This window comes from Saimiri boliviensis, chromosome 2, assembly GCF_048565385.1.
Source record: "Saimiri boliviensis isolate mSaiBol1 chromosome 2, mSaiBol1.pri, whole genome shotgun sequence".
In the NCBI taxonomy this organism is placed as follows: Eukaryota; Metazoa; Chordata; class Mammalia; order Primates; family Cebidae; genus Saimiri; species Saimiri boliviensis.
Genome location: NC_133450.1, coordinates 37198898 through 37226509, shown reverse-complemented (window position 1 = coordinate 37226509; position 27612 = coordinate 37198898). Strand labels below are relative to the sequence as shown.

The window sequence follows — 27612 nt, the reverse complement described above, 5'->3', positions numbered from 1 at the left end:
CTCCAGCTGCCCTCCCTCAGACTCCTAAGCTTCGCTTGTGAGGATCCTTTTGCAGGCTATGACTGGAGATGGAATCCTAAAGCACAGGTGAGGCGGAAATCCTCCCTCAAGGAGAGCCGACTGAGGAAGCCAGCGGCTAAGAATTGGCGGGACTGGATACCTGCCTCTTCGCCCACGGCGGGCTCTCATAGTAGCCGCCGTTCTGCCACCCACGCAGCTTTCTAAGCCACCTCTAGGTTCCCCAGCGCCTTCAGTGGGGCGGTCGGCCGCTCCCGAGGGCTGCAAGAGGAGACTCGGGAGTGCTGAGCCAGCCTCGCTCCCGCCGCGGTCCGCTCTTGGAAGGCCTGCCCGCCGGCGAGAGCCAGCCCAAGGCGCAGACAACCAACGAGGCGCCGGGCTCGGCAGGGGATTGCTTTTGTCTGGGGCCCGGCCGAGGTTACGTCCGTGCCTCGCGCGCACCCGCTCCGCGTTCACTCAGCCAATCCGGCGCTACTCGCGCGCCCAAGAGCGGTCCGTGGTCCTACTCAGGCAGGGCCGGCTCCTTCCCGCTCCCAGTACTCAGCACCCGAGTTCTGACTCCTCCCCTCACTCTCCACGAGTTCCACGCCTCTGGGTGTAGCTCCGCCCCTGTCCCCGAGTCCGCCCCCGCAACCTCCAGAGCGTGTGCTCTCCTTTCCTCTCAGTCCTGCCATCTAGCTGCCTTGGGTCTCCCACTCCGCAGAACGGCCCGACTCTCTCCTGCTTCGTTCCGCCGCCTCCGCGCGCTCTCCCCGTGAGGCCACCGCGCCCCCCATTCCCAACTTGCCTCCTTCTCGCTGGACTGAGGGTCGCGTGTCTTGACTCCGCCCCCTCCCGCGGACCCGCGCAGTCCCGGCGCGGCCTCTCCCCCACGCAGGCCACCAAACACTCTGCGGCCTCCCCCTCCTTCCCCGCTCTCCTCGCGCTCTCCTCGGCGAGCGCGCTCCCGGCCCGCGCGCTCCGGGCTCCGGTTTCTCCCGGCTCCTGCCAGTGCGGTGACTGCGCTGGGAAACATGGCGACCGAGGGAATGATCCTCACTAACCACGACCATCAAATCCGCGTCGGAGTCCTCACAGGTAACCGGGGGAGGTGGTTCGGGACCGCCGAGGCTGTTGTCCCTGACTTGCCGTAGGCTCTTCGCCTGTGGTGGCCCTTCCCTGCGGCCTCGGGAGGAGGGAAGGCTGAAGACGGGAACCGCGGAGGTGCATTTTACAACCGCTGAGATTGTGGGTGTTCCCGCGGGTCCCCCTCCCAGCCCCCCAGGAGCCTAGGTCGACTCCGTGGGATGTCAGGCCCCAGCGCCTTCGCAGACGAAGTCCCTGGCCCCCGGAGACCGAGGGGCCGGTGCGGAGGGCGCTGCGGGGCTCCGCGCTCTCGGTGCAGGCGGCGGGATCCCGGCTCCGCAGTCTGAAGCACGCCGCTCTCGGCTGGCCGGGGCGCCTCCTCCGCTAATGCTCTTTTGGCAGAGGGGGGAATCCCATCTCCACCCCCTTCCTCCCCTTCCCCCCACCCGGGCGGCCCCACACCGCTAGCTGTGCTTGCCCGGACGCGACTCAGGTGTTAATCAGATGAAACTGCTCCTCCTCGGGTTGTCCCTCGCGGGCCGGGCATCCCCTCAGCCACCCTTGGGGCACCCTTCGCCTCCCTCTGGAGATTGGGGATCAGCTTGCGTCCGGACGTCGGAAAGTGTCTGCATTCTGTCTTTCCGAGCAAAGGGGCCCTCTGTCTGCCTCGTCGTTTCCTTAGCGAAGACTGGCTGCAGCCTGCGGCCGGGGATCCAGCTCTTTTTACTTGAGAGGGAAGGATTCCCCTACTCGGGCTTCTCTCCCCCTCTCTTCTGGGAACCCCCACCCCGTTGGAGCGTCCCGAGGCTGCTGAGGAGCGCACCTTTCCCGGGTCGCCTTTCCCTCCCTCGCGGAAGCCGTGTGTGCTCTGCATGTCTGATTCTGTTGCGCTGAATTTGGTTAATATCCGTCACTTCGGCGATCGGCAGTTGCTGCAGGGCATGACTTCCAAGATGAACAGCGAGCCGATTTGTAGGGGTTTCAGCTGTGGTTCTGTTGGTGGCAAGGTTTATGTGTAATTGAGTGGCGAGGCGGGGGTTAAAGAACTATATTTGGAATCCGAGGGCTTACTTTGGAGTGAAGGAAATCCAAGACTCAGTGATGTGATTTCGGAAAAAGAAGCAATGTGGACGGGAATCCTAGTGTTTCCCTTACTTCTTTTTTTTAATTTTTTTTAACTGTCAAATTCTGACAGGTTGAGACGGTGCTCGAGAAGGGACTAAATTCATTAAGACTTGCTTTTATTATTAGGCAGGAAAAAATGTCTGAGACTGCCGGTAGATACTGAGTGAAAAGCTTAATTTAGCTGCTGAATTTTATGAAAAGGGGATATCCAATGGCCCCTTTTCTCTTTTTTAAGTAAAGGATTGCCTTTCCCCGGTATTCTTTCGGTATGTCGATGGCGATTAATTGAATTTTCCTAATCGAAAGACCCTGAGATAGAGAAACTAGTCTAAACCAGTTGCAGAAAAGGGAACCCCCAAATCCGAAGATGCGCTGTTCTCTTCTTTTGGTCCTGAAACTGTTTGGTTATGTGAAGATTCAGTTGTATTTTAGAATTTCTGGAGCTGATAGTGCCAATTTTCGAATAATCTGATGGCGGGATGTGAAAGAGTATATCCTTTATCTACCCTCAACTTGCACTTTAAATTCTAGCCTTTTTTTTTTTTTTTTTTTTTTTTGACAATTAATAGAGTAGTGAGAAACCAAAATATGTCACCTGTCTGTGGAAATAAAAAAGGCCATAGATGTTTAAAAGTTAAACCGTAGAAATATTTTCTAAATGAACTTTTTTTACTTAAGCTTTCACATTAAATATTAGCTTCATTTAATGAATCATCTTACCTTTGTGAAGTGACATAGCAGGTAGGTGTTGTAAAGACTGCTTTGAAAGATGCAGTCCTTATCTGGTATCCTTACTGTCTAATGTGGGTAACATTGATATGCAAACAAGTGAAGAAACATTGTATGTAATTATTGTATAAAGATTTTCTAAATACGTTACCTATGAGTTTGGGGCTAACTGCAAAAGAAATTCCATATTTAGATGGATTAGGGGCAAATATGACTACCTGAAGGTAAGATTCAGTACATTTATTAGAGTCAAGAAGAAACTAGCAATTTTAAGGGGAGTTGAAAGCCAGCATCCACCTTATACATAAATATGTATTTGATGATGAGGCTCCTGAGCATAATAAAAACGCAATGTAAAGGCCTTGAAAAGCTCAGGTGGAATAGGTAGGTGGCATAGGTAAAATGTCAGAGAGAAGATAATAATTAACATTGACAGTGGAATTAAAGGCAATCAGGGGAAGCTATCTTATGAGAATGAGGTATAGTTGTCTAGGGCGAAAAATCTAGGGCCAGGAACAAGGTTGTAGCTGAAGGAATGAAAAGGCAGCTGCAGATTTGGAAAAAGTGATCATAGTGGAAAATAGGTTTTGATGATAACATGAATATTTGAAGTCAGAAATAACTCAGACTTTTTCTTGAAAAATTATTGATACAGATGTTGTTTACTATGATGGAGAGGAAATAACATTGATTTTTCTCAGTCTGTAACTAGTGAGTTTCATTATCAACAGCTTAATTTCTGTGGTCTTGCCTGATACACCATATGATTTGGGGGAAAGAACTTACAAAAATGAAGCTGTATTATACAGTTTTGTGTATTCTAGAACTTCAAGTATTATGGTTTTAATCATGTAGAATTATTCTTTACTGAACTCAAGTACTGTGATTTCATACTAAAGAAAGTTGTGTTGAATTGTAGTTTTCATAAATTATAACTTGTGACTCTCTTAAAAGGTGGAGGGCCTCTTTTTAAAAATCTCCTTGGCATGCTTCATAATACTACTCTGAAGTATTTTATCTACATCTACAGTATTTTACAAAGATAGTGGAAAGTGTGATCTACCCACACACACATTTTTACAATATGTTACTTAGTATTTTGTGAAGTCATATTGTCATTTCTAAAGTTTTTAATTGACTTCTTTGTGACATTTTTTATTACCCGTTGAAAAATACCTGTACTTTGAAACTTTTTGTCCTTTAGGTAATTTTGTTACTTTGAAACTTTTCATCCTTTAGATGTTTTTGTTATCTTCATTTCAGTTATGAATTTGCCAAATTTACCACAGTCTGTTGAGACTTCCTATCAAATGAATTAACTGTATTAGTTTTATGAAAGAATAGTGGTAGAAAGGGAAATATTTAGCAGAAGCATTTTTTTTACTTCATTATTTTGATATTTTTTTTTTTTTTCGAGAGGGCATCTCACTACAAGGCTGTAGAGCAGTGTCTCAATCTCGGCTCACTGCAATCTCTGCCTCCTGGGTTCAAGAAATTCTGCTGCCTCAGCCTCCCAGGCAGCTGGGACTACAGGCGTACACTACCACGCCCAGCTAATTCTTTTGTGGTTTTAGTAGAGACAGGGTTTCACCATGTTGGCCAGGATGGTCTCTATCTCCTGACCTGGTGATCCACCCACCTTGGCTTCCCAAACTGCTGGGATTACACAAGTGAGCCACCGTGCCTGGCTTCATTATTTTGAATTATTAAGCACTTGAAAATGAGATTATGATAATTAATGTAACATGAATATTCTACTTAAACTAATTTTTTAAATCAGGAAAATGAGAACATATATGTATATAAAATAGGCTGTATATGGAGACATTTTTATTTTGAATATTATTTTCCATCTTTAAGAATAATATCTTTGTTTGAAACTGTCTTATGTTGTCTTAACAGAAATGAAAGTTACATGGTGTTTGGTGACCTAAGGTATACTTTGAAATATTTGTGTGTCTAATGTTCTGTACTTCTATTACTATTTATAGCAGAGACTAATGGTAATGTGCTTAATGAGTAACGTGAAACAAATAAACAAGTATCTGCTACTTTAAAATTAGAAACAAGATGAGGGGGAGATGTAGAATTAATTTTTTTCTTTTGGGGGATGGAGTCTCACTCTGTTGCCCAGGCTGGAGTGCAGTGGGGCAATCTTTGCTCACTGCAACCTCCGCCTCCCAGGTTCAAGTGATTCTCCTGCCTCAGCCTACCAGGTAGCTGGGACTACAGGCGCACTGCACCACACCCAGTTTTGTGTGTGTGTGTGTGTGTGTGTGTGTGTGTGTGTGTGTGTTTTAGTAGAGATGGGGTTTTACTATATTGGCCAGGCTGGTCTTGAACTCCTGAACCCACGATCCACCCACCTAGGCTTCCCAAAGTGCTGGGATTATAGGAGTAAGCGACCGTGCCCAGCCTATACTTAAAGTCAGTATCTTGAATGTGTCACTCTTCACATAGTTTTTTCTATTTTGAAAGAAGCTGTTTATCAAAGCACCATACTAGTTTTACCACTGTAAAAGCTCTGCAGAAACATTACTAGGAAAATAATGACTACATGTATGCATGTAATGTAGAATCTATTCCATCGGCTACTTAGTATCATATTAGTTAGCTACAGCTAATGTTTGATGCCAAGTTACTTAGCTAAAGATGATAATCCATTACCTAAATTGTCATGAATAGTGGCATGAGCGAGAAAAAGATACAAATTTTTGGGAAAGGGCATTTTTAAAAATCATATTTTTGCTGTAGTTATATACATTTTAATTGCACTAACCTGTTGATTTGAAATCAGTAAGCAATACTGGAACAAATAGAAGACTAGGTACTACTGATTATGTAAAAGACTAATTGTAAATTAGAACACCAAAAATATTATAGTAACACGTAGGGAGTATTTCAGTTATTCATAAATGAAGTCATTCAAAGTATTAAAAAAACAAGTTCTAAGCCAAGCAGATGCTATTCTTATAACACTGCAATTGTTTAAGCATTTACTTTTTTACATTCTTAAAACCTATTCTTATATATTATGTGTCAATATTATTTTCTGAAAAGCCCATTTATTGATAAGGATATATACATATTATATCTGTTTTGAGAATAGATATCATTAAGTAGGCAAATTATATTACATCTTGCTAAGTGGAATTGTGTGTTCTGGCAAACTTACCTGTTGTTTTCAATATGTGTTTTTAATACTGATCTATATGACTGTTGAAAGGAAGCCTGTTTGTTGAACTAGATTGTTCCTTTGTGAATTTTTTGTTGGAAGCAATGTATTAGAGAATTAAATGTTATGTCAAAGTAGGAAAATGTTAAATTAATTTCTAATGAATATACTTAGTACTCTCATCATTGGTCAAAGACTTGAAAAAGTGTTAGTTGCTACACAGTAAGAATTTTAACTATATTAAAAACACATGGGCCGGGCGCGGTGGCTCACGCCTGTAATCCCAGCACTTTGGGAGGCTGAGGTGGCTGGATCACAAGGTCAAGAGATCGAGATCATCCTGGTCAACATGGTGAAACCCCGTCTCTACTAAAAATACAAAGAATTAGCTGGGCATGGTGGCACGTGCCTGTAATCCCAGCTGCTCAGGAGGCTGAGTCAGGAGAATTGCCTGAACCCAGAAGGCGGAGGTTGCAGTGAGCCAAGATTGCGCCATTGCACTCCATCCTGGGTAAGAAGAGCGTAACTCTGTCTCCAAAAAAAAAAAAAAAAAACCACACATGACTGACTTCAAAGTGAATATACTTAATACTGTCATCGCCATATTAGTGATATTAGTTGCTATACAGTAAGAGTTTTAAATATATTAAAAATACATGTGACTGTTTGACTTCAAACAGGCATATAGTAGAAAATCAACGGTATGTTTTTAGGGAGAAAGTGATGAATAAGAGTCTATTTTTACTCTTACTGGTGATACATTCCTGGCTAAGTTGAACACGATGTTTTTAAAAACAGTCAGTGAAATAGATAAAATTTATTACTCTGTTTTGTAAATAGAATTGAAGAACAATGAAGTGTATTTGGAATTTGAAATGTTAAAAAAAAAAAAAAGATCCTGAAAAAGAAAGTAGTGAAACCACAAAGGATTTCTTCCTTCGCATCTGGGCTGAGAAGATAAATACCAAGGAAGAAGAAAAGATTGTTTAACCTGCTTAGAAGTAATTGGGACTGTAGTCAATATGAATGGCATATTATCTTACTTTCATTAAAAAATTATTTTGAGTGACATCTCAAGAAGGAAATGTCTAGTGAAGTATTGCTAAGTAGAAGCTCTATCCAGGTTCTTTAGTGAATTTATAAACTAAATTGTAATCAATTAATTTTAACTAAGTAGAGCTGGAAAATTTTGTGTTTGAACAGCCCCAGCAACTTTAACAGTAGCTTTGTCAGTATTTATACATTTATAAAGAGTATGATTAAATTTACCATGCTTTAAAAAGAATTCTAAATTTGAGAAATAAAGGAGCAAGGAAAAATAAAGGAGCAAGTATATGGTGAAAGTGTTGTTACCATAATTTGGGGCATGCTTCTTAAACTGAGGTACATGACATTGTGTCAATGGATACCATAAGATTTAGAATCTAAGCTGTGGGAACAAACAAAATTTTTTAAGTACCAATTTTACTTGATGGTATTAATTTAAATATCTTTAATATTAAGGTAAGCATGAGTAAATTGGAAAAAAGTTTAGAAGTCATGTGAGGTTTTAAGATGAAACCATAAACTTCATAGAAATTTCAAGTGAACCCATATATTTCAAGTGAGCTCCAGATCTCATCATTCTTCTGTTACTGGCAGTTTGGCAAAAAAAAATTAAGGAGCACTGGATCATAGAAAGAACACTGAAAAAACAATGTTCTCATACTATTCTGGCTAGTAAAGTTTTATAACTTTAAGTATATTATATAACCCTTTCTCAGGTTTTCTTACCACTAAAATGAAGAAATCACTCTTTAAGATCACTTCAAGGTTCTCATGGCAATATATATTTCTATCTTTTAGCATTCTGACCAGCAGGAAAGAGAAATATAGGATATTAGACCTAGTTAACTTATTTCTATCTTTATAATGGGAATGATTATAGAGGGGGGTAGGTTATACATAAAAATGCAAGAGAATAAGAAATATAAGAATGATCAAAGAAGGAAATTTAGTGTTTTTATTCAGAAATTTTTGTGACATTAATCTTTTTATTATTAGCAGTCTTAGGTTCAGACAGCTCAGGACTTACTTTGTCAATAAAATCTTTTCTTGAAATTCTCTTCAATGATGCCTTTCTTTATTTTCCTTACAATGTTTGTAAATGTTGTCTATACCCTATAATCATCTGCATATGGGAGGCTGCATGGTGTAGCTTAAAAAGGAAAGAACTTTGGAGTCAGTTAGACTTGGATTTCAGACCCTCATTTGCCCTTTATTTTGGGAAGTCATTTAACCTCTCTGAATTTCAGTTTTCTTCTCCAAAATGAAAATGGCGATATCTACTTACAGAGTTTACAGAACTAACAGAGGTAATGCATGTGGAAATGCCTAGCATTTTCATTTGAGATACTCAGTCATTTTTGGTTCCTTCCTCTTTGTATGTCGCTTTGGAGCAATATGCTGCTGTTTCATGTATTCAAAGTCTTACTCAAAGTAGATTTTAAAGTTCTTGAGACATATGGTTGTGTTCTTTACTTCTTTTGTGCCTTTCTGTCATAGCATCTGTTAATTAAGTAATTGAATCGAAGGTGTTTAATAAAAAAATTGGGTGGTATGAAATTTATATAGTACCTTAGGAAACACTTAAGTAAACCAGAACTTTGCTATTATTACTAAAATGACATTTCAGGGTAGATGAAGTAGGGTTGAATAGTTTTTAAAAAGTATATTTAAAAGGTATATTTTTCTGGTAACAGGATAATATTTATAATGACGTGTTTTTGAGATGTTTTATAGTATTAAATTTTGTATATTGCTTTAGTTTTGTATCATTTGTATGATTATTCTAATGAAATTTGATACCTTAAAAATTTGAAATTATAGGTAAAAAAATTCTAAAAATGCTCTTATGTGTGAAAGTTGATTATGCCAATCAAGACACTAATAGGAGTCAAAAGTTATACCTCTTCTCCCATTTTTTTTTTTTTTTGAGACGGAGTTTCGCTCTTGTTACCCAGGCTGGAGTGCAATGGCGCGATCTCGGCTCACCGTAACCTCTGCCTCCTGGGCTCAGGCAATTCTCCTGCCTCAGCCTCCTAAGTAGCTGGGATTACAGGCACGCACCACCATGCCCAGCTAACTTTTTTGTATTTTTAGTAGAGACGGGGTTTCACCTTGTTGACCAGGATGGTCTCGATCTCTCGACCTCGTGATCCACCCGCCTCGGCCTCCCGAAGTGCTGGGATTACAGGCTTGAGCCACCGCGCCCGGCCCCACTTTCAAGATAATAACATTTTACTACAGTTTCCTTACCTTTAAATGGGGGTATGTTTACATTGTTGGGTTAATGTGAGAAATGAAATATATTAAATATTCAACACCTACTACGTACCAAAGCTCTATACTAAGTGAGGGATACAATAGTGATTAAGACAATTCAATCTTTCTTGTTTTGGAGCATATATTCTAGCACTACCATGAAAACATTATTCATTAAAGTTGGATATTGACGATTTAAAGGAATAAAGTGCTTTTATATTTTATTTTTTAAGTAGATAACAAGTACAAGTACCAAAACTGTTTTTATGTCAAGCCGGGTTTTTTTTTAATAGAAATTATTATTTTTTTGAGATGGAGTCTCACTCTGTTGCCCAGGCTGGGGTGCAGTGGTACAATCTCAGCTTGCTGCAACGTCCACCTCCCAGGTTCAAGTAATTCTCCTGCCTCAGTCTCCTGAGTAGCTGGGATTACAGGCGCCTACCACCATGCCTGGTTCTGCGCGTGTGTGTGTGTGTGTGTGTGTGTGTGTGTGTGTGTGTGTGTGTGTTTAATAGAGACAGGGTTTCACTATGTTCGCCAGGCTGGTTTTGAACTCCTGACCTCAAATGTTCCATCTGCCTTGACCTCCCAAAGTGCTAGGACTACAGGCATGAGCTACTGTGCCTGGCCCTTTGATATAAATTTTTAAACTACAACATATTTCCTGCTTTCTAAGATAGAAGATATTAAACATAATTTTTTTTGTTGCTGTTTAATCAGGTTTAAATAATTTTAGCTAATGTTTATTAGTCAGTTATATGTTTTATTTATGTTAAGCACTTTGGATATGTTATTTAAACTTTACAATTTTTATTAAGTACCGTCTTACTCTTATATTGACTGAGCAGTAGAGAGGTTAAGTAACTTTGTAAAGAGTACATCAATGGCAGTGGTAGTGGCAGAATTCAAGCACAAATATGACTGTGCTTTGCAATTATAGTTTTGTTTGTTTGTTTTCTGAGATGGAGTCTCATTTACTCTCATGCAGGCTGGAATGCAGTGGCGTGATCTTGTCTCACTGCAAACCTCCACCTCCCAGGTTCAAACGATTCTCCTGCCTCAGCCTCCCGAGTAGCTGGGACCACAGGCGTGTGCTACCATGCCTGGCTCATTTTTGTATTTTTAGTAGAAGCGAGGTTTTATCATGTTGGCCAGGCTGATCTTGAACTCCTGACCTCAAGTGATCCACCTGCCTCGGCCTCCCAAAGTGCTGCGATAGCCACCATGCCTGGCCAGCAATTATATTTCTTTTTTCTTTTCTTTTTTTTTTTTTAATGAGATGGAATTTCGCTCTTGTTACCCAGGCTGGAGTGCAATGGCGCGATCTCGGCTCACTGCAACCTCCACCTCTTGGGTTCAGGCAATTCTCCTGCCTCAGCCTCCTGAGTAGCTGGGATTACAGGCACATGCCACCATGCACAGCTAATTTTTTGTATTTTTTGTAGAGGCAGGGTTTTACCATGTTGACCAGGATGGTCTCATTCTCTTGACTTTGTGATCCACCTGCCTTGGCCTCCCAAAGTGCTGGGATTATAGGCTCGAGTCACTGTGCCCGGCCTATATTTCTACATTCTATTTTCAGTTTCTGTTACTGGGAAGTGATAGTATATTTCCGTAATATTTTTGCTTTTCAGGTTTTACCCATTTGCCCTTCCTCTTCTGGTTTCTAATCTATATCCTTGGGAACTACATAAACTTGCTAAGAATTGTTTGTGATATTACATCCAGTTAGACGTGAAGTGAGGGTTTAAAAGCAGATATTTTTCACTTTATTTTCAGAGTATCAGAAAATGAGTAGGTATTACTATAATAAATAGCTTTATTTCTTTGTATAGTACCTCGTGATGTTAGGATCATGGCTGAATGTGTCTGCCCGATGCCGCAAATGTTAATAAAAATGCAGAAACTTATGAGTGAAAGAGATTAAGTGCAATCTGAATGCTAAGTGAAAATGACATGTTTCCTTTATTGTTCTTTTGAAAAACACATTAAAGTGCACTCGAAATTAACAATCTTTAAAGTCTAATTAATGGTTAAGAACTGTTGGATATCTTGTACATATGAAACTGAATAGAGTAAAAATACTACTTTTGGTTGGGTGCGGTGGCTGATGTCTATAATCTCAGCATTTTGGGAGGCCAAGGTGGGTGGATCACCTGAGGTCAGGAGTTTGAGACCAGCCTGGGCAACATGGCGAAACCCTGTCTCTACTAAAAATACAAAAATTGGCTGGGTGCAGTGTTGCGTGCCTGTAATCCCAGCTACTCGGGAGGCAGAGGCAGTTGAATCACTTGAGCCCAGGAGGTAGAGGTTATAGTGAGCCAAGATTGTGCCAGGTTATAGTGAGCCAAGACTGTGCCGTTGCACACCAGCCTGGATGACAGAGCGAGACTCTGTCTCAAAAAACAAAACACTACTTTCAGATGTAAAAAGATGAAGAGACATTTACACAGTGGTGCTCCCTTCTTTACTTTCACCTAAGAGTCAGTACAGGACATTTTGATTATAGTGCAAACTTTAAAAATAATGTTTTCATAAAATTAATATCCATATTGTAGAAGTTAAGTTTGAATTAAACTGCAAGTAGGTACTACCCAAAGCAACCTACAGATTCAGTGCAGTACTATCAGTGACATTCCATACCAATGACATTCTTCACAGAAATAGAAAAAAAAAAAAAAAGTTAAAATTTGTATGGAACCATAAAAGACCTGGAATAGCCAAAGTAATCCTGAACAAAAAGAACAAAGTTGGGAGACATTGTGCTATCAGACTTTAAAATATACTACAAAGTGATAGTAACCAGAACGGCATGATACTGGTGTAAAAACAGACACATAGACCAAAAGAACAGAATAGAGAACCCAGAAATTAATCTTCATATCTACAGCCAACTGAGTTTTGACAAAGTTGCCAGGAACACTTGCTGAGGAAAGGACATTATCTTCAAGAAATGTTTCTGGGGAAAAGGATATCCATATGCAGAAGAATGAAACTAGAGCCCTACCTCTTATTCTGTACAAAAATTAACTCAAAATGAATCAAAGACCTACATGTAAGACAGGAAACTATAGAACTGCTAGAAGAAAACATAGGGAAATGTTTCAGGACATTGGTCTGGGAAAAGATTTTATAAATAGGACCTCAAAAGTAATGAAAGCAAAAATAAACAAGTAGATTATAGCAAACTAAAAAGCTTATGCACAGCAAAGGAACTAATCAACAGAATGAAAGGCAGCCTATAGAATGGGAGAAAATATTTGTAAACTGTTCATCTGACAGGGGATTAATACTTAGGATATACAAGGAACCCAAATATCTCAACAGCAAACAAACAAAACTGCAGAAAACTCAATCTGATTAAAAAAAATGGGACATTTCTCAAAAGTTACACAAATGGCAAAAAATATATCAAACAATGTTCAGCATCATTAATCATCAGGAAAATGAAAATCAAAACCACAGTAAGGTATTATCTCACCCCAGTTAGGATCACTATTATCAAAATGGCAAAGAAGAACAAGTGCTGCCAAGGATGTAGAGAAAAGGGACCTCTTATATACTGTTGGAAGGAATGTAAACAAGAACAGCCACTATGGAGAACGATATTGAGGTTCTTTAAAGGACTGCAGATAGAACTACCATATGATCCAGCAATTTCACCACTGGGCATTTACCCAAAGAAAAGGAAAGCAGTATATGGAAGAGACATCTGTACCATATTTATTATAGCAGCACTATTGATGATAGCCAAGATATAGACTCAATCTAAGTGTCCAACAGAAGATGAATGGACAAAGAAAATGTGGTATATATACATAATGGAATACTATTCAGCCATAAAGAATGAAATCCTGTTATTCATGACAACCCGGATGGAACTGGAGAGCATTATATTAAATGAAATAAGCCAGGAATGGAAAGTTAAACACTGCATGTGCTCTTATGTGGAAGCTAAAAAAAAGTTGGTTTCACAGAAGTAAAGTAGAACAGAGGATACTAGAGGCTGGGAAGATTCAGGGGAAGGGGATATCCGAAGAAATTTGTTAAAGGATACAAAATTACAGCTAGACTGTATTAATAAATTCTAGTCTTCTGTAGTACTGCAGGGTGACTATAGTTAACAGTAATATATAGTTTCAAATAGCTAGAAGCAGGATATTGAATGTTCCCAATACCAAGAAATGATAAATGTTTGAGATGATAGATATATTAATTATTCTGCTCTGATCACTATACATTATATGTATTGAAACATCACTATGTGCCTCATAAATATGTACAATTATTGTATGTCAATATAAAATATAAAAGAAAATTTAAAAAATTTGCCAGTGAGAAAGCTCCTAAATTATGTTATGCTTTTAATTAGTTAAATTTGTTAAAGTATATTTGTGTGTTATCATGTAATAACACAGAAAGGTAAAATGCAAAATTAAGCCTCATTACATTACTTCTCTAGTTTCTCTCCAGTGTTAAGCACTTAAAAAAATCTTTTTGTTTATTCTTTTGTATACAATCAGATATTTGATATATTTGAATATGTGTTTGTGGATCATACATCAGAATTTACAAATTGATGGACCACTGGCCATAATTGACTACTATGCATGTTTCATTAGTCCCTACTGTATTTTAGAAAACATATTTGTTTCTAATGCTTAAAAAAAGATATTTCATATTAAATCCCTATTTTTTTTACTCTTTTTTTTTTTTTTTTTTTGAGACAGTTTTGTTCGTGTTGCCCAGGCTGGAGTGCAATGGTGCAATCTTGGCTCACTGCAACCTCCGCTTCCTGGGTTCAAGTGATTCTCTTGCCTGTCTCTTGAATAGCTGGGATTATAGGTATGCACTACTATGCCTGGCTAATTTTTTTGTTTTTAGTAGAGACAGGATTTCACCATGTTGGTCAGGCTGGTCTTGAACTCCTGACCTTGTGATCTGCCTGCCTTGGCCTCCTCCCAAAGTGCTGGGATTATAAGTGTGAGCCACCACACCCAGCCTTTTTGCCTCAAGATTCAGCAACACACAACATGTTTCTCATATGATAATAGTTGTTTAGATTTACTGTCCAGTTTCTATTTAATATATGTTGGTTGCCTGACCTTGGTAGACATTTGTGATTGTGATTCTTGCTCATACATAGTATTTTGCACTTTTTTCATTCCCTAACTCTGTAGCATATTTTGGACATCTTTGCATATTAGTGAAAATAATGGTAGTTAACTTTATTGAGAGCCTATGAAGTATAAAATACCTTTTAGAGCCCTTTACAGAGCCTATTAATTCATTTAATCCTCATAATAATATGTTAGTATTCTCACCATTTTACAGTTGAGGAAATTATTGCAGAGAAAGATTAAGTAACTTGCTCAAGTTATTGCATTAAATGAACAGGCTATAAGTTAAATTCATGTAGTCTGTCCATAGAGTGTAAGCTCTTTACTACATTACACTCCTTCTTGGCATGTCAAAATTATTTCGTAGAAATCTTCAAAGATGTTTATATACATCTTTCACTTTAATGGATCTCTCTTATTGCATTGTAGGTTATGCTATATTTAATCAGTCCCTAATTGATGGACATCGAGATTTCTAATTTTTCACTGAGACAAATGTTGTAGGTAGTAATACTGTACATTTATCATTATATGTTTGTAAGTTTTTTATAATGTAAGATTAATTACTACATGTAGAATTTGGGGATCAAGGGTATATGAACTTAACAATTTTAATACATAATTTACTTTCCAACAAATATATACTAATTAATATTTCCAAATTCATTGGGTATTAGCTTTTTAACTTTACAATATATTTTTATATTTTAAATATAAAAATATATTTTTTATATTTACAACTTACAGTATATTTTTATGTTTTAAATATATCTTTTGAGTTACCCAGAACATTTTTATTAGGATTCTTTATTGCAAATGAGAGTTACTAAGCTCAAAATAAGCTTAAGTTAAAAGGGAAACTTACATAGCCACAGATTACAGAAGAGCTGATTTAAGGGACTTAAATAATGTGATCAGGAAGCAATGTAATCATGGACTCTTACTCTCCGTTTTAGTGCCCTGTTTTCTGAGTATGTTGCAGGCTGACTTTCTTCTTAGTCAGAATTGTGGAGTTATAATGGAGGAATAGATTGAGAAGTTATAGTAATAAAGCGTTTCATGTTTTGCCCTTCCCAACTGGTGAGCCCAGAGGAAATATTTTCTTTTTTTTAAAATTTTTTAATTTTTGTTTTAGGCTCAAGGGTACATGTGCAGGTTTGTTATATAGGTAAACTTGTGTCAAAGGGGTTTGTTGTACAGATTATTTCATCACCCAGGTACTAAGCCTGGTACACAATAGTTATTTTTCCTGCTTATCCCTCCTCCCACCCTCTACCCTCAAGTAGGCCCCAGTGTAGTGTCTATCATTCCCTTCTTTGTGCCCATGAGTTCTTTTAACTTCTACTTATAAGTGAGAACATCTGGTATTTGGTTTTCTGTTTCTGCATTAGTTTGCTGAAGATAATGGCCTCCAGCTCCATCCCATGTTCCCACAAAAGACATGATCTCATTGTTTTTTATGGCTGCATAGTATTTCAGGATGCCTACATACCACATTTTCTTTATCCAGTTTGCCATTGATGGGCATTTAGGTTGATTCCATGTCTTTGCTATTGTGAAGAGTGCTGCAGTGAACATTCATGTATATTTGTCTTTATGGTAGAATGATTTCTTTTTTTTTGAGACGGAGTTTCACTCTCGTTACCCAGGCTGGAGTGCAATGGCGCGATCTCGGCTCACCACAACCTCCGCCTCCTGGGTTCAGGCAATTCTCATGCCTCAGCCTCCTGAGTAGCTGGGATTACAGGCACGTGCCACCATGCCCAGCTAATTTTTTGTATTTTTAGTAGAGACGGGGTTTCACTGTGTTGACCAGGATGGTCTCGATCTCTCGACCTCGTGATCCACCCGCCTCGGCCTCCCAAAGTGCTGGGATTACAGGCTTGAGCCACCGCGCCCGGCCAGCAGAATGATTTCTATTCCTCAGGGTATATACCCAGGAATGGAACTGCTGGGTTAAATGGTAGAGGAATTTTTTTTTTTTCTCTCATGTCATTTGTATATAAACTTCCAAGATGCTCCTTTACCTGGCATGACTCACATGTCTATTTTGGAGCTCATCATTGTAACTAGAAGTTTGAGGACTGATTGGCCAGGTCTGTATCACAAGTCCTTGGGAGTAGGGATACTAAATAGGTAACCTCACCAGAATCACATAGAGAGGATATCTTAGTCTGGGCTGCTATAACAAAATACCTTAGACCAGGTAATCCATAAACAACAGAAATTTGTTTCTTACAGTTCTGGAGGCTGGGAAGTCAAAGATCAAGGCACTAGCAGATCTGGTCTGGTGAGGGCTTATTCCTCAGAGATAATGCCTTAGATGTGGCTTTCTTGCTTTGTCTACATATGTTGGAAGGGCAAGCGGACTCCCTGACGCCTCTTTTCTGACAGAACGAATCCCATTCATGATGGTGGAACCCTCGTGACATAATCCCCTCCAAAGGCTCTATGTCTGAAAGACCCTTACAGGGTGGAGTATGGGGTGAGGTTTCAACATGTGAGTTTGGTGGGACATACATTCAGACCACAGCAGAGGGAAGAAAAGGAAGTCGTTAAAGGAGAGGAGTTTCTGTCACTAAAAGGAGAAAAGTATGCTGAGCATACAACTTATTTTTTAGAGATTCCCTGAAGCCTTGATGCCTTTTTGCTTTATTCTTTTTTCCCTAAGAATGTAATTCATTATATCAGACACTCTTTCCTGTTTCTCCTGCTTCTGCCATGAAAATGCTCCTCTGGCAGATAGTTTTAAATTAGAATTGGAGTATGTTAGGGTGTGACAATCAGCAGCTTAAACACAGGTCCCTGTGATGTCAAGGGTGTTTAATTTATATCAGGAGAACTCACAATGATTGACTTCTACTTTTTCATACTCTCTATATAAAGAATGGTTCTCTGAGGATGTTTTAGAATAGTAATATACACATAATTGAAAGATTTTTACCCACTTTTTAAAGAGCCTTTTATGTTGCTTTATTTTGAATTTATGATCACCTATGGGTCTTTTTTCCACAAATGGTGCCTCCCAGTGTTTCCTAAATTTTGTTCTAGCAACACTTGTCTGGGAGATGTTAGAGTATTTATTATATGAAAATGCTTTTACATGATCAAATAAATGTGGAAAGTGCTACATAATGTATCCCTCCTTTTCGAGATTCACAGTATATGGAAGCATATTAAAGATGTCAGTAATAATGGTGGAACCTGACTGGGTGTGGTGGCTCATACTTGCAATCCCAGCACTCTGGGAGGCTAAGGTGGACGGTTCACCTGAGATCGGGAGTTCAAGACCAGCCTGGCCAACTTGGTGAAATCCCGTCTTTACAAAAAAAAAAAAAAAAAAAAAAAACAAGAAAAAAAAAAAACCCCACAAAAATTAGCTAGGCATGGTAGTGCATGCCTGTAATCCCAGCTACTTGGGAGTCCAAGGCAGGAGAATGGCTTGAACCCAGGAGGCAGAGGCTGCAGTGAGCCGAGATTGGGCCAGTACACTCCAGCCTGGCAACAGAGTAAGACTCTGTCTCACAATAAAAAAAGAAAAAGAGAAATTTGGAATTTCTTAACCTTTATTTAGTCTAATGCATCCAAACTTATTTGAAAATTGAACACTTTTTCAAGATAAACAAAAATTCTGTTTAACACCTCTGTAGGAAATGGTAGTATTTCCCCTGCAGATGATCTCTTGGAAATCTGTGTATGATTTATATATATATTATTTTATTTTTTTGCTGTAGAATTAATTTTTTTATAATCTCTATTGTGAAAATTATTTTATCCTGGATTTACCTTTTATATATATATATATGTGTGTATATATAATTTATATATACACACATATATATTTTCCTAATCACCAGCTCTTTTTTCTTTGTCCTTTTTTTTCATGTTTAAATGTTGACTGAATATATTCTTAATTGTATTCCAAAAATCTATGATAGCAAAGACTAGAAACTGACCAGTCTTGGTTCTGTTCCTCCTGTGTGGGAAAAGAACACTGGATGAAGTTCAGTTTTGCATTTTTCCAGTGGGAATTTAGTATCCTTATATGTAAAATGGAAAGTTGACTAGATGGTCTCTGAAATCTCCTTCAGCTCTAAAATTTTATTAATCCCAAATCTGAGGAACGTACTTCATGTTTACCATTTCATAATTGTTGAAATCTGTTAGTGACTATAAAATTTTTTATCTGAAGTGTTTTCCTTCAAACAGGAAATATTGCTAGAAAAAGACACAGACATTCATAATAAGTATAAAGGAAAATAAATGTTACTTCCACTGCACAATATGTGCAATTTTATTTCATTCAATATTACATGCTACAGAGGTTCAAATTGCTAAATACATAGACCTTTGGAAAAATTACATGAACTTAAATGTAATGACTGATTCTCAGAATCAAGGTTAGAAGAATAATAGTGATTTAAGGGTATTCGAGGTATTACCTTTTTTTTTTTTTTTTTTTTTTTGAGACAGAGTTTCGCTCTTGTTACCCAGGCTGGAGTGCAATGGCGTGATCTCGGCTCACCGCAACCTCCGCCTCCTGGGTTCAGGCAATTCTCCTGCCTCAGCCTCCTGAATAGGTAGGATTACAGGAACGCGCCACCATGCCCAGCTAATTTTTGTATTTTTAGTAGAGACGGGGTTTCACCAGGTTGACCAGGATGGTCTCAATCTCTTGACCTCGTGATCCACCCGCCTTGGCCTCCCAAAGTACTGGGATTATAGGCTTGAGCCACCGCGCCCGGCTGGTACCTTTTTTTTAAAGTTTAAAATGTTTCACTGCACTAGAGATCTAGAAAACAAATAATTAGAACTCCCTCCAAAATCGTTATTTTGCTATTGTATATTTAAAATAAAACTGTTGTAAAATAAGACATATGTCTTTGATGAACAATATTATGTTTTAGGTTCACACAGATACTCAGAATAGTAGATGGGCTCTGAATTAGACTACCTGGATTTATATCTAAGTGCAGTGAGGTTTTTAGAGTTATTTCACTTCTCTAAGCTTTAGTTTCTTCATCTGTAAAGTGGAAAATAATACTAATATGCTTGCCTTAGAGGGTTGTTGTGATAAGTGAGATAAAAAGTAAGCATTTAATGGATGTGTTCACATACTAAATAGTCATTAAATGTTTGTTGTTGTGTATTATAATAAATTTGAATATAATTACCTTTATAAACATAGCACCAGAAGCCATCCGTACAACTGTTGGATATCTGACCTCAATCTTGATGTATCCCTTAATCTTTTGCCACTATTTTATCTTATTTTAGGAACATCATTACTGTTCAGTACTGAACTGGGGTTCTGCTTGATCTAAATTCTTGTTTTCCAGCTTAAGATTTGGGCAGTTAGAGTTAGAAGATGCGAGTTGTTGTGTAGTACCTAAAAGCAAGACTTTGAGCTTTTTGAGATACAGGTTTAAAGTAAAGTATGTACAGAAAACTGTCTCTGATAGTCTCTAAGGCTTCTAAAGACCTGTGGAGAAAATTCACATACATATATGTGAGTACTATGGTTATGGAATACTGAGTACTCTAGTTAAGAAGGTGTTTTGAAAGTTTGAGGCCGGGCGCGGTGGCTCAAGCCTGTAATCCCAGCACTTTGGGAGGCCGAGGCGGGTGGATCACGAGGTCGAGAGATCGAGACCATCCTGGTCAACATAGTGAAACCCCGTCTCTACTAAAAATACAAAAAATTAGCTGGGCATGGTGGCACGTGCCTGTAATCCCAGCTACTCGGGAGGCTGAGGCATGAGAATTGCCTGAACCCAGGAGGCAGAGGTTGCGGTGAGCCGAGATCACGCCATTGCACTCCAGCCTGGGTAACAAGAGCGAAACTCTGTCTCAAAAAAAAAAAAAAAAAGTTTGAAATGTTATGCAAATGGGGCAGTATTGCAGGGTGGTAAAGTGACAGTAAAATAAAATGATATAGATGGTTGTTGATTTGTAATAGAGGAACTTTAAATTGATAGATGAGGACCTTATGTGTTTGAGGTTAAATAGACAATGATTTGGGGCATTAGGGAAATAAATACTATGTATAAAAAGGAAAACTTTTAGAACTATCAGATGCCAAAAGAGAATCTATCAAATTTAGAGCATTGCCAAAAATAATTTTTGGTAGAAAAGTTTGGGAATCATTAATTTTATTTTTATTTTTATTTTTATTTTTTGAGACAGAGTCTCTCTCTGTTGCCCAGACTGGAGGGCAGTGGCATGATCTCAGCTCACTGTGGCCTCCATCTCCTGGGTTCAAGCAATTCTTCTGCCTCAGTCTCCCGAATAGCTGGGATTACAGGCACCTGCTACCATGCCTGGCTAATTTTTGTACTTTTAGTAGAGACAGGGTTTTGTCATGTTGACCAGGCTGGTCTTGAACTCCTGACCTCAGGTAATTTGCTTGTCTTGGCCTCCCAAAGTGCTGGGATTACAGGCATGAGCCACCGTGCTCAGCCTAATTTAGGTTTATACTGGACTTGGATTTTCATATTTTCTTCTGTAGATGGGTTTGTGAAGTGTTAATTTAAAACACTTTCGGGTGGCTAACGCAGGAGAATCGCTTGAAACTGGGAGGCGGAGGTTGCGGTGAGCCGAGATTGCGCCATTGTACTCCAGGTTGGGCGACAAGAGCAAAATTCCACCTCAAAACAAACAAACAAAATTGTTCATTCATTTATTTCTGATTTTTAGTGCCATTCAGGAGTAGGTCAATAATACATGACAGACTCACAGATGAATAATGCATACTCCCCAAATAGCAGAAACTTTTAAGCAGCTAAATAATAATGGATCTGGTTTTGTTATTTTATTGTTTTTCTGTCTGTGAGTAATGTATTGGTCTGACCATAGTCTGACTTGTTAACCAACAATACACCTCAACTAAGTGTGTACAATATCATGTACTTTGCATGGTGTTAGGCTAAAACTACTAAGTATTTATAATGTTATGCTTTAAGTACGATTAGTTGATTGTAAAATTGTTTATATTTTAAGGTATTTTTATATTGACGTACTTGCCAAGTATTACATGACAGGGTTTGCAAAGCTTTTTTAGTAAAAGACTAGATAGTGAATTTTTAGGCTTTGTGAGCTGTATATGATTTCTCTCACAGCTATTCAGCTCTGCCCTTGTAGCATGAAAACAGATGTAGGCAGCATATAAATGAATGAGCATTATGGTGTCCCACTGAAACGTTTAAGAAATGGCAGGCCAGAATTGGTCTGAGGGCTGTAGTTTGCCAACCCCTTCTTGAAGATGTAGTCTGTTGTAAGGAAAATATAATTCCAAGTTGCCTGCAGGTGAATTGAACTTTTATATTAGTTAAAATTTGTATTACAAAACATCGCAAAACTTAGTTACTTGAAACTGTGATTTAGTATTTTTCACATTTCTGTGAACTAACTTGGTGGTTCTGCTTCAGGTGGCATTTGTTGGGGTTCTGATACAGCTGTGATCATCTGGAGGCTCAACTGGGACTGCTGGCCAGGGCTTTGGTTCTCCTGTATATGGGTCTTTCTATATGGCTGATTTGTTAGCCTGATGGTGTGATAGTTGGGTTCTAAGAAGTATTCTAAGAGCAAGCATTGTGAGACAGAGGAAGCAGAACATGCCAGGCTAATTAAGGGATAGGCCTCAACCTTTCACAGCTTTACTTCTGCCATTTTGCTGTTGGTCAAAATAGTCACAGGCTCAGCCCAGAGTCTTTGTGGGAAGAGGCTACCCAAGGGTGTGAATGCTGGGAAGCATGGTTAATTGAGGATATTCAAAGTATCCTCAGAATATCATGAGATTGTTTTGGTTGCAAGTTGCAATTCAGATTGCACTAGCTTTAGTAAAAGGGAACGCTTTTTGTAAGAATATTGAGGTGTCTATCTCACAAAACCCAAACACAGGATTGGGTCCGAGGAATGTTAGACCTAGGGTTTAAGATTCCCAAGGACTGTTTCTCATCTTTGCTCTACCCTATAAGTAGTCTTCATTTTCTCTCACAGATCTGCCTTTTCCACTTTGGGAAAAACAGTGTCAACAGCTCCCTAATTATTTACATATTACCATTTCAGCCATTCAGAGGACTGACTTTATTTTTGCAATGTTTCTAAAATGTTTGAGAAAGCACGCTGATTGTCCTAGATCAGTCACCTGTGATCAGTGGATAGCACTTAGGTTCTACAAACCACGTTGGCAGGAACAGGATCAGTTAACAGAAAAGGAATGCTGAATGTGTAACCCCCAAATAGTCCACTTGTCTTCTCCTTAGGCATCAATTTATTAACAAATTTGTTGATTAATTTAATAAATGATTTTTCCTCATTACAGGCCTAATTTACTTCTTTATTCAGCTGTCTGCCTATGTCTATTTCATTGTTCTACTGGTGTATAAGCTAAAATAAGGACTGAAACTACTTGAATATTCATTGTAATCTCTTCCTGCTTTGAGTAGAGGACAGGAGCTTTTAGTATGTACTATTTCACTTTGCCGCCATCAACATAGAATCATATGTAAAGATGAACTTACTGTGTTTTCACCATTGATTTCCAGCGTTGACTTAGCTCATCTGGGTGGCTGAATGGTTATATCCTTCCTTCGGAAAGGGCCCACGTGCATACATGAAAGCAAGTAGCTAAAATACAGAATGAAATAAAAGCTGTAATAGAAGTACAAGCAACATGCTGTGGGTGCACAGAGGAAGGAACAATTAATTTTGACTGAATGGCTGTAGGAGGGATGGCATTTTAAAGAGGTAGTGTTTCAGTAAGGCCTGGAAGAACACATCTTTAGAAAAGAAAGGAAAGATAATCTGGCTGTCAGGTTTCTTGTCTGCTGAAACAATGGTACCAGAGTGTCTAGGCTAAAGTAGATGAACTTAAATATAGGTATAGGACATTCAGGATAAAGAGCAGCATGCAGTTATCTGATTTTAACCACTTATTAAATTAGATTACAGGAGTGAACACAGTTTGGTTAAATTTACACCTGTTATCTGATTTTAACCACTTATTAAATTAGATTACAGGAGTGAACACAGTTTTGTTAAATTTACACCTTAGGTGACTATCTGTTAATTTGAAATTTGAGAATTCAGTTTTATAAATTAAATGGTTTATTTCAAATACTCAGATTTTTTGGAGGTAGGAAAAACTTTAAGGAGTATCTATACTAACCTACTCTAGTAGGTAAAAGAAACTAAGACCCAGTTAGATGATGTGCTTAAGGTTACATATCTAAATGACAGATTTGGGGCTGAAATACCTTTCTCCTGGTCTTGGATATTTTTGAAGAATTATCCAGTATATCCTTTATAATAAGATTTTTCCCACTATACATCCATATGAGTTGTTTGCTGTAGTAGCAGTTTTTAAATTTGAGATATAACATGCATACAGTAAAATGTACAAATGTTAATTATATAGCATGGTGTGTTTTTTATGTGTACAAACTCTTACAAGTAACACTCAAATCAAGATGTCTCCAGCATTCCAGAAGCCTCTCCTTCATGTTTTTCACAAGTTAATAATTATCCACTTCTGTCATTCCCAAGTAATTATTATTGTGATTTTTGTCATCACAGATTAGTCTTGCATGTTCTTGCACTCATATAAAAGGAATGACTTCTGGGCTGGGCGCAGTGGCTCACGCCTGTAATCCCAGCACTTTGGGAGGCCGAGGTGGGTGGATCACGAGGTCAAAAGATCGAGACCATCCTGGTCAACATGGTGAAACCCCTTTTCTACTAAAAATACAAAAAATTAGCTGGGCATGGTGGCATGTGCCTGTAATCCCAGCTACTCAGGAGGCTGAGGCAGGAGAATTGCCTGAACCCAGGAGGCGGAGGTTGCGGTGAGCCGAGATCGCGCCATTGCATTCCAGCCTGGGTAACAAGAGCGAAACTCCATCTCAAAAAAAAAAAAAAAAAGGAATGACTTCTTTCATTTATTATGGTTATGATATTCATCCATGATGTTGGTGTACCTTGGTTCTTTTATTGCTATCTAGTATTTCATTGAATGAATGGATCATTAGTCTTCTGTTAATGGACATTTGAATTGTTTCTAATTTTTGACTTAAAAAGGAAACCTGCTATGAATATTCTTGTATGTGTCTTTTGATGAAAATATTGTTTCATTTTTAAGAGTAAAACTGCTGGATGATTGTTTTCCAAAGTGGTTGTACCATTTTACATCCCCACCAGCAATGGAGAAGAGTTTGAGTAATTCTTCATTTTCGTCAATATTGGGTATTGTCAGTCTTTTTAATTGTAGTCATTCTGGTCAGTGTGCACTGGCTTCTGTTTTTCATTTCCCAGGCAAATGATGATGGCGAACACCTTTTAATAATTTTTGATGTATCTTAAAATTAGGTTGTCTTTGTTTTATGGATTTATAAGAATTCCTTATATGAATATGAGATCTCTGCATGGCAAATTGCTTCTCCCAGTCTGTGGCTAGTCTTTTCACCATAATAGTGTCTTATAGTAAAGAAAAATTTTCAATTTTAATGGACCTCAACTTATCAAGTTTGCTTTTTATGGTTTAGTTGATTTTAAATGTTTTGTTTAAGAAATCTTTGCCTATTACAGGATCATGAAAATATTCTCCAAAGTTTTCTTTTAGAAATTGTATTACTTTCTCTTTTTCTCAAAGCTCTATGATGCATTTCAAATTAACTTATATGAATAATGTGAGGTAAAAATCAAGAATTTTTTATAAAACATAGGATATTCACTTGATCCAGCCCCACTTTCTGAAAAAAATAATTGCCCTTTCCCTACTGGATTATAGAATACTTTTGATATAAATCAGGTGAATCTGTTACTAGAGTGCATATGCTTTTCCACTGGTCTATTAAGTACAAATAATACCCTGCCTTAATTGCTGTAGCTCTATACTAAATCTTGATATCTGGTAGTGTAAGTTCTCTCAATTTTTTTCTTCTTCAACGTATTTTTTGGGGGGTCCTTTGTGTTTCCATATACATTTAGAATCATGTTTCAGTTAAAACAAAACTGTTGGTATTATGATTGGGATTGCATTGAAACTGTAGGGCAGGCGTCCCCAAACTTTTTACACAGGGGGCCATGTACTGTGCTCCTCTCACTGACCACCAATGAAAGAGGTGCCCCTTCCTGAAGTGCGGCGGGGGGCTGGATAAATGGCCTCAGGGGGCCGCAGTTTGGGGACGCCTGCTGTAGGGCAATGTGGGAAGAATTTGCGACTAAACAATATAGAGTTTTCCAGTCCATGAACATGTATTATCTATTCATTTACTTGGGTCTTTAAGTTCTTTTGGCAGTATTTTATGGTTTACAATGTAGAGGTCTTGCATATCATTTGTTAGAGTTATGGCTAGGTATTTAATGTTTTGAAAGTGCTACAATAGTAAATGGTATTGGTTATTTAAATTTCATTTTTGAGTTGTTTCATACTAATATGTAGAAATAGAATTCTTGTATTTTTATCTTATAACCTGCAACCCTACTAAATTTGCTTATTTTAATATTTAATATTTTATAGCTTTTTTTGTATTTTCTATGCAAAGATGCATATCATCTGAGAATAACTACTTATTTCTTTCCAGAGTTTATAATTGTGTGTTTTCCCTTATTGCAGTAGCCAAGGCCTCTAGAACAATGTTTAATTGAAATAGTCTCACTCCTTAACTTAGGGGAAAATGTTCAATATTTACCAGTTATGATGTTGTAGGTTTTGTAGGTACCTTTTATCAGATTAAAGAAGTTCTTACCTATTCTATATTTACTTTTCTTTCCCTCCCTCCCTTCCTCCCTCCCCCTCCCCTCCTCCCCCTTCCCTTCCCTTCCCCCTCTCCCCCTCCATTCCCCTTCTCCCCCTCCCCTTTCTCCCCTCCCACTCCTCTCCCCTCCTCTCTCTTCTTTTCTCTTTTCTTTCTCTTTCTTGAGGGCCTTGCTCTGTTGCCCAGACTGGCCTTGAATTCTTGGCTCAAATTATATTTCCACCTTGGTCTCCCAAAGTGCTGGGATTCCAGGTGTGAGCCACTGCACACAGTCTGAGAGTTTTCTAAATTATGAATAGGTGGCAAACTTTGTCAAGTTTTTTGCTTTTGTTGAGATAAATCATATGGTTGTGTCCTTAATTCTGTGATGTGTTGAATTACATTGATTGATTTTTAAATGTTAAACCAACTTTATACTCCTAGGATAAACCTTATTTTTAGATTTAACTTGTTAATATTCTCTTTAGAATTTTTACATCTACTCATGAAAGATGTTGGCCTGTAATGGTCCTTTCTTATAATATTTTTGTCAGATTTTGTTATTATCAATATTTCTTAGACTCTTAAAAAGAATTAAGAAGTCTTTCTTTTTTATTCTTTGAAAACATTTGTAATAACTTGATACATTTCATGTGTCCTTGAGTTAGGAAGTCTCTTATTCTCTGAAAGCATTTGTGATAGATTGATACATTTCATGTGTACCTGGATGTTTATTCTGCAGTTGTTGGTGTTAGTGTTCTCTGTCAATAAGGTCAGATTGGTTAATCATGTTATTCAAATCTACAAATGACTGGTTTCTTTTTTCTTGTTCTTTCAGTTTTGAGAGTAGGGTCTTAAAATTATCAACTGTAACCATAGTTTTGTCGATATTTCCTCTTAGTTCTTTCAGTTTTCCCCTCCTGTAGTTTGAAGCTCTTATTAGGTGAATTAAAACTTGGCATTGTTATTTTATGGTCGAAATGACCCTTTTGTCATTATGAAATGACCTTCTTTATCGCTGGCAATATTTCTTGCCTTCAAGTCTACTTTGAACTTCTATATTGCCTTCAAGTCTACTTTGAACTTCTTTTTTTTTTTTTTTTTTTTTTTTTTTTTTTGAGACGGAGTTTCGCTCTTGTTACCCAGGCTGGAGTGCAATGGCGCGATCTCGGCTCACCACAATCTCCGCCTCCTGGGCTCAGGCAATTCTCCTGCCTCAGCCTCCTGAGTAGCTGGGATTACAGGCACGTGCCACCATGCCCAGCTAATTTTTTTTGCACTTTTAGTAGAGACGGGGTTTCACCATGTTGACCAGGATGGTCTCGATCTCTCGACCTCGTGA

The 27612-nt window shown here is 38.5% G+C and overlaps 1 protein-coding gene across 15 annotated transcripts in view; it reads left to right on the top strand.

Annotated features, from left to right (window-relative positions):
* The first annotated feature begins 1010 nt into the window (after positions 1 to 1010).
* Positions 1011 to 27612, top strand: part of GPHN (gephyrin) — a 664399-nt gene continuing 637797 nt past the window's right edge. For all 15 annotated transcript variants that reach the window (XM_003924444.4, XM_010335175.3, XM_010335173.3 and 12 more), the window contains exon 1: positions 1011 to 1095. In XM_003924444.4, the coding sequence (XP_003924493.1) occupies positions 1032 to 1095 (64 nt within the window). In that variant the 5' untranslated portion in view covers positions 1011 to 1031. The remainder of the gene's footprint in view (positions 1096 to 27612) is intronic.